At 44.3% G+C, this 18,748-nt stretch overlaps 1 protein-coding gene across 4 annotated transcripts in view; it reads right to left on the minus strand.

The window, feature by feature from the left end:
• Window positions 1–18,748, minus strand: part of LOC149448989 (uncharacterized) — a 291,234-nt gene that overhangs the window by 31,860 nt on the left and 240,626 nt on the right. For 3 of the 4 annotated variants that reach the window (XM_089693977.1, XM_089693975.1, XM_089693978.1), the window contains one exon: window positions 9,735–9,791. The exons of the other annotated variant lie outside the window; for it this stretch is intronic. In XM_089693977.1, coding sequence (XP_089550103.1) covers window positions 9,735–9,791 — 57 coding nt within the window. The remainder of the gene's footprint in view (window positions 1–9,734; window positions 9,792–18,748) is intronic. 4 annotated transcript variants of the gene reach the window in all.

The following is an 18,748-nucleotide window of genomic DNA, read 5'->3' on the forward strand; positions in this document are numbered from 1 at the left end:
AAATATCCTTTTAGGTGGCAGTCCCTCTTCCAGGGCCCACTGCCTCACAGTTTCTGTTGATAACAGTGACATGGTTGTTCCTTAATGTCCTGATCCAAGTTATAGTCTCTCAGCATTGCCTCTAAATGTAGCAATATCTTTACACTCTTTGCGGCTACTGGGGTATGATGACGCTACCTGTATAGTATTTAGGAGCAGAGTCCTTATAATCTGTGTGATCAGGACAAGATCTCTAACAAGCGCTAGTGCCTCCACTCAATTGGGGCTTGTGGATAACAAGTGAAATCCCAACTGAGAAATGTATCATCCACATAGACAGTAATCCACACAGCATTGTATATGAAAGTCCATGTATTGAAGAAATAACATTCAGTGAACCATCCAACATAAAATATTTTTCAAACAGGAAGGGGTACTGCATTAACAGTCTTTTTTTTGCATGTCTCAGTGAGGGGAGGCTGCAACAACAGTCTGAGCTCGCTCTCTCCCCCAGGAAAAACACACCCCTCTCTTTCCCACAAGTGCTCTCTCTGATGACCTCATCCTCAGTGCCCAGAGAGAATAGCAGCCATATTGGAAAAGGGCAAAACAAACACTGCATAACAGAAGTATACACTGGAAAATGGGCAAAGAAATGATCACATCACTACATATGTCTTTTAACCTTAGTATCCAGCTGCCTGGGTTACCTTTTGCTCTAGATTTGTAGTTGTTGCCCAGTGGTCTGCACAATTGAATTCCGTGGTTTAATATGTTCTTAAAATGTACATATTTATGATATATCAGTTTGTGTTACTGTTAAAAAAAAAAAAAGTATCCCATTCTCTTTGCATTCCTTTGTGTGAAATATCTGATGATCCTCCCAGTCCCCGTGCTTTCCTATTTCAAAATGACCACTGCTGTTTCTCTTTCAATAGATTTGTATTTATTTTTTAAGCAAAAAAAACGAAAGTACAGACAAAAAAAGAGCAAATGAAGCTCAGACCAGTAGATCAAAAAGAGTTTGAAAAAGAAGACCAGTAGATCAAAAAGAGAGAAAAAGAAGTACATAATGAAAATCACCCCATGGGCCCTGGGGATTGCTTATATATTCAGACAAACTCCCAGGCAGACTGCCAGATGTACTACGTGTAACCAAATATCCTCCATATAGGAGCAGGTAGAGAGAGCAGAGAGAGTCAGGGTAGCTAGATAGTCCAGAAAGGGCTATCAACAGGAAAGATAGGTAGTTCATGTCATGGAAATTTTGTATTTACAGGTTGAACTTTAAATGTGTCATATATTAGTGTTATTCATTTGTCTCTCGTGTGGCTTAATTAAAGCTCTGAAGGCTGCAATTGGGCCATGCGCATGTACAATGTATGTATTACAGTACTCAGCTCGGTAACGGATGAGATGGCAGATCTGCGCTTATAGACCGGCGTGTATACCACCATGGCATTCGATGCGAATGCCGCCGGCGGTAGGCCGCGGGCCTGTATCCACATATCAGCAGCATTTTACCACATGGACTTTGTACCGCAAGGAGCCAAGCAGTGCGAACTCCATGTGTAGGCTCATGTATATCTTACAAGTCATTACCGACCTGAAACTGTATCTGAATGGATGTGTTTTAATAAAGATCGTATCGGGCCCATTCAGATACAGACTGACACTGTTTAATCTAGGGGATGCTTGTACAGAGAATTTACATACCACTAGGAGCTAATAGGAGGGGGAAGGTTGCTTCCCTCAGAGATCTCATGGAGGGAGGGGAGGACTGGTGATAGATAAGAGGAAAGGCTACGCTCCAATCGGAATGTACATCCTGTGTATAGGCACTCCCCATGCATTGTTCTGTGGGAGGGGATTGACCTGACTCATGTGGGGGGCGTGTGTGTGTTTGTAATAAAAACAGGAGGATCAGTCTCTATGTGAATTCCAACAGCAACCCGAGAGTGTCGTGTGATCATTCCCAGGTAACTGGAGCTCCATTTCCCCACAATTCTGAGATAGCTAAACCAGTTGGAGGCGCAGGAATCGTGGAGCTAAGCTGCAGTCGCGGTAAGCGAGATTCGCACAGCTTTATGGGGGATTGCTGCGCATCCAACTGCGAGTACTCACGGTAAGGAGAAATTCGTTAAAAGCGAATTTCCAAGACAGTTTGGTGAGCCAGTGGATACCAACACGAATTCTGGGATAGCTAACCGAGTACGAGGGGGGAATGAGCTATCATGAGCTAGCAAAAAGTATGCCGGCACATTTCAGGTCTCTCTACCGTTAAGAGGATCGCTTTTTGCGCGTTCGTGTGGCTGATTTTGCTCTCTGTTAGCTAATGTGAATTCCGCTTAGCAAGGACCTAGTTGTCCTAAAATCTTGATTTGTGGGTGAAAGACAAGGGTTTTTCTCTGCTGAGAGCAGCAGAGGGGTGGGTTTGGTTGGCTGGATTTGGTCAAGTTTAAAAATCTTTCAACCAAAAATTAAACGGGTATATGTTTTAGTGGGTAAAAGTCTTTGCATAGTTTAGGTAAGTATTTGCGGGTTGTAGGTACTGTGGTAATTGCTTTACCTCCCTCCACGTGAGGTAATTATTACAGTGCTGAAAGGTTTAGGTTAATTGTTAACTGTTGTAAGACCTTTGTGTGTATATAGTCTGTGCAGTGTTTTGTCAGTACTACTGCTCCCAGCAAGCATGCAGCAGTGGGTCCTTTCTGTTACATGCGCATGTTAGTGTGATATGTTGGTTTTTCTATGTCTGTTCTGTGATTGTGCCAAATTGTGTTGTATGTGTACTGTATATTGTTGTGTAATTGTCCAGTGTATGTTTTGTCCAAAAGTCTGTTTTATGTAAGAGGTTATAGGCAATTTTGAAGCTAGTGTCTGCCATGTGCTTTCTCTGTTGGTGGCTATTTTACTAACTGCCATATGCTTTCTCTGGTGGCCATTTTGTTGACTACCACATGTGCAGTAATCTCTATGCAATGTGTATGCAGTTTTCTATATGCATTTGACCCATTTTGTGTTTTTAATCCAAATTTTTACAGTTTAAGTTGTTTGCTTTTAGCTTTAAATTTGCGTATTGCCAGCCAATTTAAAGTGTGATAAATGAGTTTTTCCCTCACATGTTCCACATTTAGTGAGCGCGGTGAAGTCTGGGTTTTTGCACATAGATTTCTTGTATAGTGATTATGTTTTTCTTGTGTTTTTCTTGTTAAAAGTAGTTCCTTATTGTAAAGCGGGTTTGTTTTAAAGCTGCTGCGTTAAATGTTTCGCGTCCAGCAGACTTTTTGTGTAAACGCTTTTAGGTGGTTGCAGCAAAGATTGCGTGTGTAACGCGGAACGTTTAGCGGCGCTGGTAGGAGTGATTTTCGCGTTAGCAACAGGGGTTATTTTTGGAGTAGTTTTTCGGTTCACCTCTGTGTAAATGTTTTACTGCGAAACGTCCCGTGTTTTTCATAAGGCTCCACTTTGTCCTTTTTAACGGTTTTTCAAGTTGAAAAGGGGTTTTTCTGTGTGTATTAGGGAAGTTTTTTTCTTTACACAATTTTCCTAAAGGTCAGTTAGCAGGTTCCCGGGCAACCAGTGACCCCTAAAGTAACGTCAAAGAACCCCTCCTTTTGGTTTGACTTGTGTTAGCTACTGTGTGCAGGGAGAGAAAAGCCACTTTCATCATTGTGCGGTGTGGCCTGCCAAACACAGTGGATGATGAGAACCACATAAATTGCGCTGTGCAACTGGGCGGTCAAGGGAAGTGTAACGCTTAGCCTGGTTACCACAAACACTTCGGGTGGTCAGGATCACATAAATTGCGCTGTGGGAGTGGGAGGTGTGCTCTCGTCTGACCGCCATTGATGCGCTTCGGGTGATCGATAAGAATCACATAAATTACGCTGTGCTGGGAAAGTGGTGGAATCAGGCCTCTCGGTAGGATCCCACCGAGTGCTCCAGGGGGTAAACAGGTACCCGGACGCGGGATATATACCAGTGACTAGTCACGATGGGCAGTAGTCAGTCCATGAAGAGAAAGGGGGAACCAGCCCTCTTCAGGGTAAGGACAGCTGCACAACTGATGAAGGAGAGTTTGGGGGGGAAGTCTACAGAACCCCTCAAAAGATGGAATAAATGGTCGAAGGGTACCAGATGGGAAATTCCCCGGGAAGGTACATTTGACGCATGGAGGTGGGAAAAATTCATCTCTGAATTTGGACCACGGATGCAGGCGTCAGAACTAGAGATCGCACAGCTATGGCTTCACAGGTCAATCCCATTAGGGAAGCAGGGCATACATAAACTGGTGTCTGTCCGGAAGAACCAGGTGATGTATACCTGGCCTCCAGAGGGAATAAAACAGGAGGATCCGGTGTCAGAGGTGGAGGAAGCTCTTTCAGGGCTGACTCTACTAAGGCAGGCAGGATCAGGGTCTGCTGGGGTTCCCGAACAACCAACAGTGGGTGAGAGAAGTATAACTGCACCTGTCTCTTCTGCTAGTGATGTCACTCTTGACGTACCTTTCGTGTCTTCTATATCTATGCCTCAGCCTCTACCTCTCCCTTCTCCATGCTTCACCCCAGCTCCTTCTGTTTCCAACTACAAAGTCTTCTCAACAACCGATTTGCAGACTATCTGCGAAACAAGGGGAATAGACACCTGGTTAAGAAACAGGGCGGATTGCATCAAAGCACTACGAGCCACTGATCAGACCCCTGCCCCCCAGCTATACCCTGATCTGAGGGACCTCAAACCTGAAGGTGCAGTAAGCGAGGTGGTTAATCTAAGCCCACCAATGAAGCTGGGCCAGCCCTTGCACTCTTCCCGGACCTAGGCCTATCCAGTCAGAGTGCAGCAATTTGAAGGTCCTCCCAATGCACAGGGGGAGCGGACTTTAGGGGAACGGGTAGTTTGGCATGTCCCCTTCACCCCGGCAGAGATCCGCACTATTCTGGCTGAGCTCCCGGACTATCGAGTCAATCCGAGAGGATTTGCTCGAATGATTGGACAAAACCAGTTCAGCTATGGTATGAGCGGGTCAGATTGTGCGCAGATCCTGCGGGCAAAGGTGGGCATGGAAGTGGCCAGTGCAGTGATTGCAGGGTGCTCTATAACCACTCATGAGGAGATGACTTCAGGGGGCAAAGAGTTTTGTGCACAGCTAAAGGCAAAGCTTCCAGAAATGTATGGTGCTACCTCTACTACGGACATGATGAAGCTCACCCAGGGTCCTAATGAGGAAAGCGCCTGCTTCTGGCACCGTCTCAAGCAGACGGCACTGGATGCGGATTTGAAAGTTGGACCTGATGCTCCAACTGAAGGGGGAAAGGTGACCGCGACGCACATTCTGTTGCGGGCTAAATTTTTGGAAGGCATCAATATTAAAATTCGGGAAAGGCTGGTTCTGGCCCGACCCGAATATAATGAGATGTCTATCCCTGCTATCCTTTCCACTCTTGCGGCAATAGAGAGGGAAATGGATAGGAGAAAACAGGACAAGGCCAAAGTTCTTATGTCCCAGACCCCACACGAAAAACCAAGGGATCTGGGTCACAGGAAGGATAGGCCCCCTCCCAGGTGTTTTCAGTGCCACCAAACGGGGCACATGAGGAGGAGCTGTCCCCAATTACCTAAAGGTCGGTGGCAGTTCATTCCTGATGAGTCCTCCGCCCCTGTCACCACCATGGTAAGTAACTCCTATGAATTCTCATAGGAAGTTGGCAAATCGGTGTCGGCCCAGGTCCATCTTTTTCTAGAGGAATTAAAATATCCCCTCCCTTGCCTCACCGACACCAGTGCAGCAAGAACGGTCTTGCGAAAACAGGACATCCAAGGCAAGGTACCCCTCTCAGGGGAAAGCCCTCCTAACCCCTACTAACCTCACTATCAAACGATGCACTATTCTTAACCCAGCTTCTCTTCTTCCTGTGTTGGAAGATGAGAAGGAGGGGGACAGCAACGACAGTGCTGAATTTTGCAACCCGACTAACGATACTAACACCTCTTCTGCTAACATGTCTTCTTTGTCCACTACTAACCTCTCTTCCAAAGGACACGACTCCATTTCTTTGATGGAACTGGAGTCAGCGGCGATCAGCCCGGTGAAGGAAGCGCCACTACCGGAAGCGAAAAATCTTTTTGTCGATGGGTCCAGGTACTACACCCAAGACGGTAAGCCACACACTGGTTGTGGAAAAGGGCTCTTTGAACGCACATATGTCAGCTCAGGAAGCTGAGCTGTGGGCACTGGCCAGGGCATGTGAGTTGACGTGTGCCAACGCTAGTACCACGGAAAAGAAATACCTGTCTGAGGTTGTGTGCCACTGGGGTCTACCTGAAACCATCGAGTCCGATAGGGGGTCACACTTCACTGGACAGATCTTTGCAGAGGTATGTAAAGCCCTTCACATCAACCAAGGGCTACACACCCCGTATCACCCCGAGAGTAGCGGTAAGGTTGAATGTCTCAACGGAATCCTTAAAAACAGGATCTCCAAAATCATGGCCGATACCCAAAAACCTTGGCCTGAGTGTCTCCCCATTGCCCTCTATTCCATCTGGAATGCCCCTTGGCAACCACATGGGCTGTTACCCTACGAGGTGTTGTTTGGGGGACCTCCCAAAACAGGGTTGTACTTTCCTCAACAGTTGTCGTCTTTGCATTCACAGCTAACAGGTTACGTGCAATCTCTGCAACGGGAGCTGCAGAAGATACACCATCGGGTTTGCGAATCGCTCCCTGATCCAAATGCAATAACAGGTGTTCTTTCTATTGAGCCAGGTGATTGGGTCGTCCTAAAGAAACATCAAAGAACCGGACTGGAGCCACGGTTCACCGGACCATACCGAGTCCAGCTGACGACACCTACCTCACTCAAGCTCGAGGGACGAGACAACTGGGTGCACGCAAGCCACTGCAAGAAGCTTTTCAGCTACACCAGAGAATGAGGGGTGTCATTTTCATTTTTCTTTTTGTTTGTATGTCTTACATGTGTGTAAACGAAGGAAAAGACAGCAGATACCCCAACCTTTTATTTAAAATGCATCTGCGACTAGCCAGAACCGCCAACAAAACCAACTGTTGGGTATGCTCTAAGCCCCCACCCAGTCATCACATGTCCGCAATGGCCACTGTTCATGCCCTATATGACATCCGCGTCGGCATGAAAAAGCAAGGGACCCCTGGTCAGCCCCCACGTAAACATTTGTCGGTAGAACTTAATGACACATTTTTAGCACGTAACATCAGTTTTAGCACCAATATTAGCTCTAGCTCCTGTAGGGCCCTCACCAGTCCATTATGGGTAACTAGACAGCTAGGCAGCCCTCAGGTGTGCTTTAACATCAGTTTTGGCACAGGTAACAAGTTTGTTGGGACTACCACCTGTGAGGGAGGTATAACTGTCAATCTGACTAACCAGACTTCCCTTCTGAGTAACCACACTGACCGACCAGACCACGTTTGTTGGAAGGACGGATGTGATGTGCAGACTGAGGGAGCAATCCCCCAGTCTGTGCAACTGTTGCTCAGTGCCAGAGGCCAAACAAAGAACTCCTCCTGCTCTGCTCTGACAGGTCCATACTATTTTCTGTGTGGTTCGGCAGCCTATAGAACCATTTCCCCAGAACGCGAAATGTTCATGTGCCCTCATAAAGCTAGTCCCCGCATCCTATGTAGTGATGGATCATGAAGAGTTGATGGTCCACAAGAAGGTAAGGATGGCAGGGAGAGTTCGCAGGGAGCTGTTCTCTGAGGGCGACCAAGCATGGGCTTGGTTCCCCTCATGGACAGGTTGGGGAATAGAACTTATGAAGCGCCAGAACAATTTTTCTGTCATCGTGGATAGTATGTTTAACGAGACCGTAGAGGCTGTCAGAGGAATTGCCCAAGAACAACGGCAGATGGGAATTTTAGTGCTTCAGGAGAAGATGGCCCTTGAATACCTTTTAGCCGCCAAAGGGGGGTTCTGTGAGTTCATCGGAGAGGATTGTTGTACTTGGATAGAAGATACCGATGACAAGGTCCAGGCCCATATGGACAAAGATAGTGAACTACAGGGAAAAGCTAGAGCTATAGCTAGTGAGGGTTGGAATCCGTTCAAGGGTTTGGGAGGATTGGGAGATTTCCTGTTCTCCATCGGATCTTGGTTGAAGGAAGTGGGAGTGTATGTCCTGATGCTTCTTTTTTTCCTCTGCCTCTTATATGCCGCGGTGAGATGTTCCTGTTGCCTCATCGACCGTGTAAACCAAGCTCGGGCAGACGACCACATCTCCATTCCCGCTCCTGGGATCCCACTCCAAAAACTGATTAGAGGAAGACCTCACCAAGCAACCACCTTCTCTGCAGATTACGTCCTGGCTTCCCTCTAATTTATCTCCCTGAAGACCACATTCTCCAAGACCTCCAAGCAAGCTTCAAGCCTCATCATTGTTTGTGTCTGCGTTTTGGAAAACCGTCTGGGTCGAGACCAGCCTTGTGTGGCCCCGTCTGCAGGGGCAATTTGAGAATCTGCTGCTGGATCTCCCCGGACCACCGTGGGATCACAAGCCTTATTCATACCACAAGTCTGTTTGTGGTTTTTGCAAGAGCCTTCCTGTAGTGAAGGTTCCAACGCTCTTGAGGATCATCGCTTCAATCAAGCCTGTTTGCGTCGAGTCTGCGTCGAGTCTTGTTGTTTCAGGTACCCCGTGGAGCTTTATTCTCAGGGACAACTACAGGAACTCTGGTCTAAGACCAACTCTTTGAGGTTTTGAGACTACACCCATCAAGCTGAAGAAGATCAAGAAGGGACACGAGGAGAATATGATAAAACAGGAGGGAATGTCATGGAAATTTTGTATTTACAGGTTGAACTTTAAATGTGTCATATATTAGTGTTATTCATATGTCTCTCGTGTGGCTTAAAGCTCTGAAGGCTGCAATTGGGCCATGCGCATTTATAATGTATGTATTACAGTACTCAGCTTGGTAACGGATGAGATGGCAGATCTGCGCTTATAGACCGGTGTGTATACCACCACGGCATTCGATGCGAATGCTACCGGCGGTAGGCCGCGGGCCTGTATCCACATATCAGCAGCATTGTACCACATGGACTTCATACCGCAAGGCGCCAAGCAGTGCGAACTCCATGTGTAGGCTCGTGTATATCTTACAAGCCATTACCGACCTGAAACTGTATCTGAATGGATGTGTTTTAATAAAGATCGTATCAGGCCCATTCAGATACAGACTGACACTGTTTAATCTAGGGGATGCTTGTACAGAGAATTTACATACCACTAGGAGCTAATAGGAGGGGGAAGGTTGCTTCCCTCAGAGAGCTCATGGAGGGAGGGGAGGACTGGTGATAGATAAGAGGAAAGGCTACGTTCCAATCGGAATGTACATCCTGTGTATAGGCACTCCCCATGCATTGTTCTGTGGGAGGGGATTGACCTGACTCATGTGGGGGGCGTGTGTGTGTTTGTAATAAAAATAGGAGGCTGGGGTTGGATCGGTCTCTATGTGAATTCCAACAGCAACCTGAGAGTGTCGTGTGATCATTCCCAGGTAACTGGAGCTCCATTTCCCCACAATTCTGAGATAGCTAAACCAGTTGGAGGCGCAGGAATCATGGAGCTAAGCTGCAGTCGCAGTAAGTGAGATTCGCACAGCTTTATGGGGGATTGCTGCGCATCCAACTGCGAGTACTCACGGTAAGGAGAAATTCGTTAAAAGCGAATTTCCAAGACAGTTCAGTAGCATGCAACTCCCATATACTTACCATAACCCCCAGTTCCCTCCAGAATGGCCATCACATATGTGGGGATAGGAGTGTTTCCTAAGTAAAGAGATAGGAGAGGTAGAGAAGAGAATAAGAAAAGGGGAGAGTAAGAAAAACAACAATGGTGAGGAAGATATTCACTCGTCCCGCACCAGCCCCCTCAGGAGCATGAACAAGAAGTCACAGTGAAGTCACAGTGAAGGCTGTAAATATTATATATAAGGTGACCAAACCTTCTCAAATTGTTGCTGTTTGTCCTTGATTTTTTCATGCAGCATTATCCAGTTAAGTTAGCCTTTAACTATATTAATATCTACTATGGCAAATTTCCAAGAGGCAGTTATTGTTATTTTCGCTGCCAAAAACATATAAAATCAATGATTGAGTGTGCTTAGGAGCTTCCTCTACAGGCTTGTTTAAGAGCGCTGTACATTAGTTTTTAAGTACCTTAACCATAGTGACAGAATAAAAATCATGGCATGCATCCTTTTTTTTTTGGACAAGTAATGCCATCTTAGGAAGTACACTGTACAGAATGCCATCTTAGGAAGTACACTGAGTAACATTGCAAGGAAATGCCAGATCGTACAAAAAAAATTAGATAAAAAATGTCATGGACATTGAGAGGGCTTGTATGACAAAAACAAATAATGGTCAGAAACAGTGGGTTATAAAAAATATCATGAACAAGTCATATGGTGGTAGTATTGGAAATTACCTTGAGGTATAAAGGGTTAAGGCAATCTCTAAGGTGGGTTGAAGCTTACCAATCAGCTGAGAGCTATAAAACAGCACGAGGAACATTGCCGACCCTTTATACAGAAACACGCTGGTGTTAAACAAGAGGATTGGGGATAGAGCCTGCAGAAAGATGCTGCAGGAGCAAGGCAAAAAAGGAGGAAAAAAGACGGGGAAGGAGCCATAAGAAAAGTAAAGCCAAATTAAGGAAGAGGGGAGAGGGTTAAGCGGATGAAAGCACAGTGGTCATGCATCCTCTTTCGGGGAGTGTGGAAGGGGCTAAAAAGAGTGAACCTCACTGGGGAGGAGTAAGTTCTTTCAGGTAGGCATCTGTAAAAACAAAGTATTGCCAAGGATGCCAAGTGTCACGGAAGGTCTCTTTATTGCGCAAGGTGGCTGTAAGGTCCTCCGTGTCCATCTCCGTTTGCATTCACCTTGGAGAACCAGAGAGAGAGTGTGTGTGTGTGTGTGTGTGTGTGTGTGTGTGTGTGTGTGTATGTATGTGTGTGTGTGTGTATGTGTGTGTGTGTGTGGGGAGGGTTGAACTTTCTTTCAGAGGAGTGGGATACAGGCCTTTGCCACATTGAGCAGCTGAATGATGAGCGAGATCTTATATTTCTCCCTGTGAAGTGCAGGAGGCAGGCCGCTGGGTCGCCGTGCAGGTCCATGGTGGTAAAGTTGTTTGATTATACCAGAGACCCCTTGCCAGAAAGACTGGAACTTCGGGCATTGACAGAAATTGTGGAGAAAGGTACCTATGTCTACTGCACAGCTCCAACAGGCATTGGAAATCTGCGGGGAGAAGTGATGGAGCTTGGTGGATACCAAATACCATAGTGCGAGAAGTTTAAAGCTGGTCGCTTGGAACTTCGTGGATTATGGGGCAAAATGCAGAATTTTCTCCTTTTGTAACAGCGTAAAGGACACACCTAGCTCAGACTAGGACTCCCATTTAGTAAGAAAATGTGGAGAGTAATCGGCCTCTGGATGGATGAGAAATGAATATATGATAGAGAGACTCTGCTGGACTGACTTGCCTTTGTGGCACAGGACTTCGAAAGCTGTTAGTGTGCATGCAATGCCAGGTGAACGCAAGAGTGAGCCAATGTAGGATTGAAGTTGGAGGCCTCCCCAGAAGCCCACTGGAGGGTACACCAGTTGAGTGAGATCAGTAGTAATTAGCACCCCGTTGGAGGTCAGAAAGTCTGTCAAATGAGTATGCCCACTAGTTTTAAGGCAAATAAATTGCTGATCATCCAGTCCTGAAGTAAAGTTGGGGTTGCCCAGTATGGGAACCATGGGAGAAGGGGCAGGAGATATGGATGTGCTATGGAACGCTTCCTGAACATCCCCTACGGTATTGCCAAGAATGAAGTGAGCACTGAGATCACGGGGCAAAGAATCCTCCAGCTCCTTGGCAACCTAATGTTTGCTTTGCTGTGGCAGTGGCAATCAACCAGACGTGTAAGGTGGGTAGCTCTATAATAGCAGCAGATATGAGGCAAAACACCCCACAAATCTTAGGTAGGTTCAATAGCTGCAGGGCGAGGCATGGCCTGTGAAACCATATGGAAGTTTAGAACATTGCACTGAGCCTCCTGAAAAAATGCATAGGTAGTTGATGGGGTAGAGCTTGTAGTAGGTAAAGTATAAGAGGAAGCACTGTCATTTTTAAGCATTACAGCGACCAAACCACGTCAGCATGAGTGTATGCCAATGGAGTAGATCATCTTTAATTTTGAGAAACAAAGGTGCAAAGTTTGCGGCATAAAGATGTGAAAGATCAAAGACATGCATCCTAATCCAAAAGCGCATCACTTTGGGATAAGTCCAACATAGTTCCCACCTGACCACATCCTCTAAAATATAATGGGAAGGAGCTGGGGTACATCAGACACTAAGTACCAACATGACATAACTTTAAAGTTAGCTTCCATACGGTTAATATTAAGTATACCCTTGTAGAACTTAGAGATCAATTTGTTCTTGTCCTCGTCCATCTCAGTAGCCAAATCAAACAGATAGTTTAACAGAACAAGTTATAAATAGTTTACACTCCATGTCAATAGCAGAAATGCCACTGCACTGGGACATCCCCTGTAAACATCTGTTTTTGTGAACTCTTGGTAGTGATGTGAGGCTTAAACTAAATGGCAGAGTGTAGTAGTGTAAAATCACCACCCTTCCAATATGTGATCAATGATCCAACATGAACAAAATGACATAAATAAGTGGAACACACCTAGTTCCAATGCCGAGTGTCAAATTAGTGTGGGTACTACAATACACCTTCCTCAAAGATGTGTGACCAGAAAAACTACACTAGCAAAATAATATGAACCAGTTGAGCTATCTGACTCCAATGTGAACTGCGTGAGTGCAAACCATATAACATGGTACTATAGTGCCCCTCCCTAGTATGGGACACTAAAAAATAAAATATAACATACGAGTGTAAAATACATGCGTAAATGACATACAAAAAAAATGAAGACTGCAGTGCATCTCCCCCTATTACCACATAATATGAAAGGTGCTTGAAATGCAGTTGAAACTAATATCCAATAAATAAAATCATTCCTGTGTCAAACTTCAAAAATCAAACAAAAACCAAAAAAATTTGAATTTCCTCTTCATCTTGCCCAAAAGAGCACTTTTGCAAGTCCACTAACTGTTGCTAGTGGAAAGATATAATTATAAAACGAATCAATACACAATCAAATTGACAGAAAGTTAATGCGTGATAGTTCTGGCACTACAAAACACCTTCCACATTCAAAATATCAACGTGACTTGGTGATGTGATGGTGGTCTTGTCAGCAAAAATATGTGATGAGTGCTTCACTCGTGCTCCCCGTCCAGAGCCCCACTCACTGCAGGGTGTTGACCACCTAAATTAAGGTAGTTCAACAAGCGCTTTTGGGTGCTTCAACAAGCCCCTGGAATGGACCAGCCTTCTGTGCCCCTCTCAGACCTCTGGCTGCTGAACCTGGACCTTATGAAGAAAGCACTTCAAATGACCCCTTATCTTCTCCACCGCAATAAAAGCAATCAAAGGGAGACTTCCCATATTTATTTAGTTAAAACAGTTAAAATTGCACTTACATCAATCCAATGTGTATAGCACTTTAAAATCAATAAGTCCTAGGACGCTGATACTTTCTCTGAACACCCTCATGTGGACCGGAAGTGACGCTATTAGCCTGGTCCAACGCATTTCGTCATATGACATCATCAGGGGCTTTTTTTTGTTGTTGTTGTTGTATGTCATTCACGCATGTATTTTACACTCATATGTTATATTTTATTTTTTTAGTGTCCATTTGTTCATGTTGGATCATTGATCACATATTGGAAGGGTGGCGTTTTGGCACCACTACACTCTGCTATTTAGTTTAGGTCTCACATCACTACCAACCACATTATTAAATTTATGGGGGTGTTCCCACAGGCTTGCGACTCCAGGGGCACCCAGTTCAGTTTATTAATAGAAGAATATATTTGGGTTAATTGTTTGTGCTGTTAAATAGCATTTCCAAAAGTTGGGTACCCCCAGCCTCCAAATCTCTTGGGGTAAATCACGTGCATTTTGCCACTTTGTGACTTTTGTCTCCCTACATAAATTTTAAATCTCCAGCTTGAAATCTATTAAGCTCTATGGTGGTGACAGCTTTTGGCAATGTTCTGAAATAATTTGACAATTTTGGAAAAATGGTAATTTCACAGAAGTTATCCTGCCCAAGAAAAGGGAATAGAAAGACCATATCTCCATCTCCTCACCCAATTTGGCATATAAAGTAGAATCATTTGCTTTATAATATATTGTCACACATGGAGTCAGCTTAACCCCTAGATAAGAGAGTGAGCAAGTTTGCCAGACAAAAGAAAATTGAGATTTAATGCTTTTGTAGACCCCAGAATCTAAACTAATATTCATAGCTTCCGATTTACCTGGTTGGCATGGAGGCCTGAAACATAAGCAAATTGTTTAATGAGATGAAATAAATAACGTAGGGTGGTATGAGGCAAAGTGATGAAAAGTAAAAGAACATCTGCAAATAGCGTGTATTTATGGTGAGTCCCGCTGCTCTCAATACCAAGTATGTTTAGATTAGTGCAGATAGCGACAGCTAGAGTTTCTATAGCAATGATAAAGAGGGAGAGGGGAGAGAGGGACGTCCCTGACGAATGCCAACCTAATGGTTATAGGTTCTTATTTATACCCTTTCATTTTTATGTAAGCTGACTGGGTGCTATATAAGGTTTGTAAAAAGGTGAGAAGTACTGCTGTTTCTCTGCCTCCTGTTGATATGTCCATCTGCAGTCTCAACCTTCTATAAATGCCTTATGCAGCTGAGGACAGAGGTCATGTGATCACTTATAAGGAAAAAAAAAAAGTATATATATATATATATATATATATATATATATATATATATATATATATATATACACACATATACACACACACACATACAGTGGATATAAAAAGTCTACACACCCCTGTTCAAATGTCGTTTCTGTGATGTAAAAAAATTAGACAAATCATTTCAGAACTTTTTCCACCTTTAAACTGTACAACTCAGTTGAACAACAAACTGAAAACTTTTAGGTGGAGGGAAGTAAAAATAAAAAGCTAAAATAATAGGGTTGTATAAGTGTGCACACCTTTAAACGAATACTTTGTCAAAGCACTTTAGATTTTATTACTCTTAGATTAAAGCTCCAAGGAGCAGGGCCCTCCTATCCCTCTTGTATTGAACTGTACTGTTGATGTATTGTCTCCCTTTATATTGTAAAGCGCTGAGCAAACTATTGGAGCTATATAAATTCTGCATAATAATAATAATAATAATAACTAGAAAATCTACAATTTCTGGGGAAATTGTGTTAAGTGTTCTTGCAGCCAATCGTAACCAAGTGATTGATGAAATGTAAGCAGTGCACATGGCAAGGCTGATAGATTGAGAACTTAATTTCAACTTGGTGACTCATGTGGCTGTGAGTCATGTTTGGTTGCTATAGCAACTCACTCAGTCAGGAATGTGAGAAGTGCTGTTCTAAACACACTGCTTCAACTTGCCAACTTCACTGGCGATTGCCATATTCAAACACTTGTAGTTTTAAAAGTATAAATGCTACAGCAAAGAGCTTGATATTGTGATAATCACAAGAAACAGACCTAAATTTTGATGTATAGTATGTGTCTGAAATATTAAAAATGAAGTCACAGTCGCAGTTTAAAAATGTCCCTTCACATTTCAGGTGGCTGTGAGTGAAGTTTCAATGAAAGTCAATGGGAGGGGTGAGTTGCAAACAAATGGTCATATTGTGAAAACTATCAGGACTATGGCTTAGCTGTGGACATTTTTAGTGACAGCAGGGTTAGCTAAACGTTTTGATATAAGATATGTGTAGGTGGGCTTGAAAATGACAGAGTGATGGCAGTTTACAAATCATGTTCTGATTTTTCCTTCCACACTGTAGCTTTGCTCTGCTGCCACTCTAGTTGCACCATTCATTCCTATGGGAAAATTTCACCACAAAAACCGCGATATTTCGTGAACGATTCGGCGAAATGTTCCACAAAGTAATAGCAATCCGATCGGGAACAATCCGCACGTTTTGATATACTACTTGTCTTTGTAGTGTAAAAACTGTGGGAGGAGTTAGCGTGGCAAATTTGGCTATAGTAAGAATAAGAATATATTTGTGAGATAACAATAAGTGTTCTTTGCAAGAACACTTAATTACAGCACTCAGTCTTTTTGGGTATGAGTCTATCAGCATGGCACATCTTGACATGGCAATATTTGCCCACTCTTCCTTGCAAAAACACTCCAAATCTGTCAGATTGCGAGGGCATCTCCTGTGCACAGCCCTATTCAGGTTGCCCCACAGATTTTTGATTGGATTCAGGTCTGGGCTCTGGCTGGGCCATTCTAAAACTAATATTCTTCTGGTGAAGACATTTTGTTAGTTGATATTGATGTATGCTTTGGGTCGTTGTCATGCTGAAAGATGAAGTTACTCTTCATGCTCAGTTTTCTAGCAGAAGCCTGAAGGTTTTATGCCAATATTGACTGGTATTTGGAACTGTTCATAATGTATGGCCAGACTTAGGCTGGCCATACATTATACAATATTCTTGAGATTTTTACTTTAGATTTACCAAAAACCATATAATAGGAGGTCAAACCCAAACAACACATTATACAATATTCTTGAGATTTTTACTTTAGATTTACCAAAAACCATATAATAGGAGGTCAAACCCAAACAACACTTTCAATTGTATCCAATTAGGTAGGCCCAAGCACTACACAGTTGAAGGTAGATCTAAAGGAAATTGGGCAGAAATTTGTATAGTGTATGGTCAGCCTAAGGCCCCAGTTCCAGCTGAAGAAAAACAGCCTGTGACATGGTCGATGATTAGCTCTAGTGGTCGATGCTTTCCAAGTGAATTCACGCTAGTCAGAAACTCTTTTTCAGGGTTTGGTAGCCCACTTTTATTAAAAAGGCAAGAAACAAAAACCACAAAAGTCCAAAACAAGCTTTCCCACACAGGGGTTCTTCTCCAGTGGTAAATACCAATGAAAAATTATCAAGCCTCCTGGCTACTCCTTATTAGCACTGCTGGTCAGAAGTACCCTGACGGTATAGGTCTCCCAGACCACTGGCTATTCATGGCTCACAGCCTTGGACTTCTTTAACGCACATAGCCTTGAGCCCTTTAATGCACAGAGCCTTGAGCCCTTTAATGCACATATCATCTGTCTCATATGGATACACTCAATGGCAGCCACTGCTCCAACTGCACTCCACTCCCCCCTGCAGCTCTCAGCAGACCATAATTATAGGGCTGTGAGCACCTGAGCCAACACCCTGCTAGTTGACTACAAACTCTGGATACTGGATTGGAGATTTCTTCCCTCCCAAGACACTTTGAAATCTCCAAACTGCGGAACCCCTTCCAGAAATATCAAAATCCGGAGAAACCTGCAACAGCAGTTTTCTCCACTCAAAATCTACACTCCACAGTTCTGCACTCCACACATGTGCAGACCCTGTGTCCATTACCAGACCACTTCTACCTGTTTTTATCCTGTGGCAGGGCCCTGAACTGCTACATACCCCCTCCTTGTTTTGACCCAGTAGGGAGCAGAAGACATGAATCCATCACTTTGGTTGGGACACCTCTGTGTCAGCTGTTAGCCACGTAGGCCCAATCCTTTTTCCAGTTGAAGGTAGATCTAAAGGAAATTGGGCAGAAATTTGTATAGTGTATGGTCAGCCTAAGGCCCCAGTTCCAGCTGAAGAAAAACAGCCTGTGACATGGTCGATGATTAGCTCTAGTGGTCGATGCTTTCCAAGTGAATCCACGCTAGTCAGAAACTCTTTTTCAGGGTTTGGTAGCCCACTTTTATTAAAAAGGCAAGAAACAAAAACCACAAAAGTCCAAAACAAGCTTTCCCACACAGGGGTTCTTCTCCAGTGGTAAATACCAATGAAAAATTATCAAGCCTCCTGGCTACTCCTTATTAGCACTGCTGGTCAGAAGTACCCTGACGGTATAGGTCTCCCAGACCACTGGCTATTCATGGCTCACAGCCTTGGACTTCTTTAACGCACATAGCCTTGAGCCCTTTAATGCACAGAGCCTTGAGCCCTTTAATGCACATATCATCTGTCTCATATGGATACACTCAATGGCAGCCACTGCTCCAACTGCACTCCACTCCCCCCTGCAGCTCTCAGCAGACCATAATTATAGGGCTGTGAGCACCTGAGCCAACACCCTGCTAGTTGACTACAAACTCTGGATACTGGATTGGAGATTTCTTCCCTCCCAAGACACTTTGAAATCTCCAAACTGCGGAACCCCTTCCAGAAATATCAAAATCCGGAGAAACCTGCAACAGCAGTTTTCTCCACTCAAAATCTACACTCCACAGTTCTGCACTCCACACATGTGCAGACCCTGTGTCCATTACCAGACCACTTCTACCTGTTTTTATCCTGTGGCAGGGCCCTGAACTGCTACATACCCCCTCCTTGTTTTGACCCAGTAGGGGGCAGAAGACATGAATCCATCACTTTGGTTGGGACACCTCTGTGTCAGCTGTTAGCCACGTAGGCCCAATCCTTTTTCCAGTTGAAGGTAGATCTAAAGGAAATTGGGCAGAAATTTGTATAGTGTATGGTCAGCCTAAGGCCCCAGTTCCAGCTTAAGAAAAACAGCCTGTGACATGGTCGATGATTAGCTCTAGTGGTCG

The sequence above is a fragment of the Staurois parvus genome, unplaced genomic scaffold (assembly GCF_062004578.1).
Source record: "Staurois parvus isolate SC_StPar_1 unplaced genomic scaffold, SC_StPar_1.0 ptg000645l, whole genome shotgun sequence".
NCBI lineage: Eukaryota > Metazoa > Chordata > Amphibia > Anura > Ranidae > Staurois > Staurois parvus.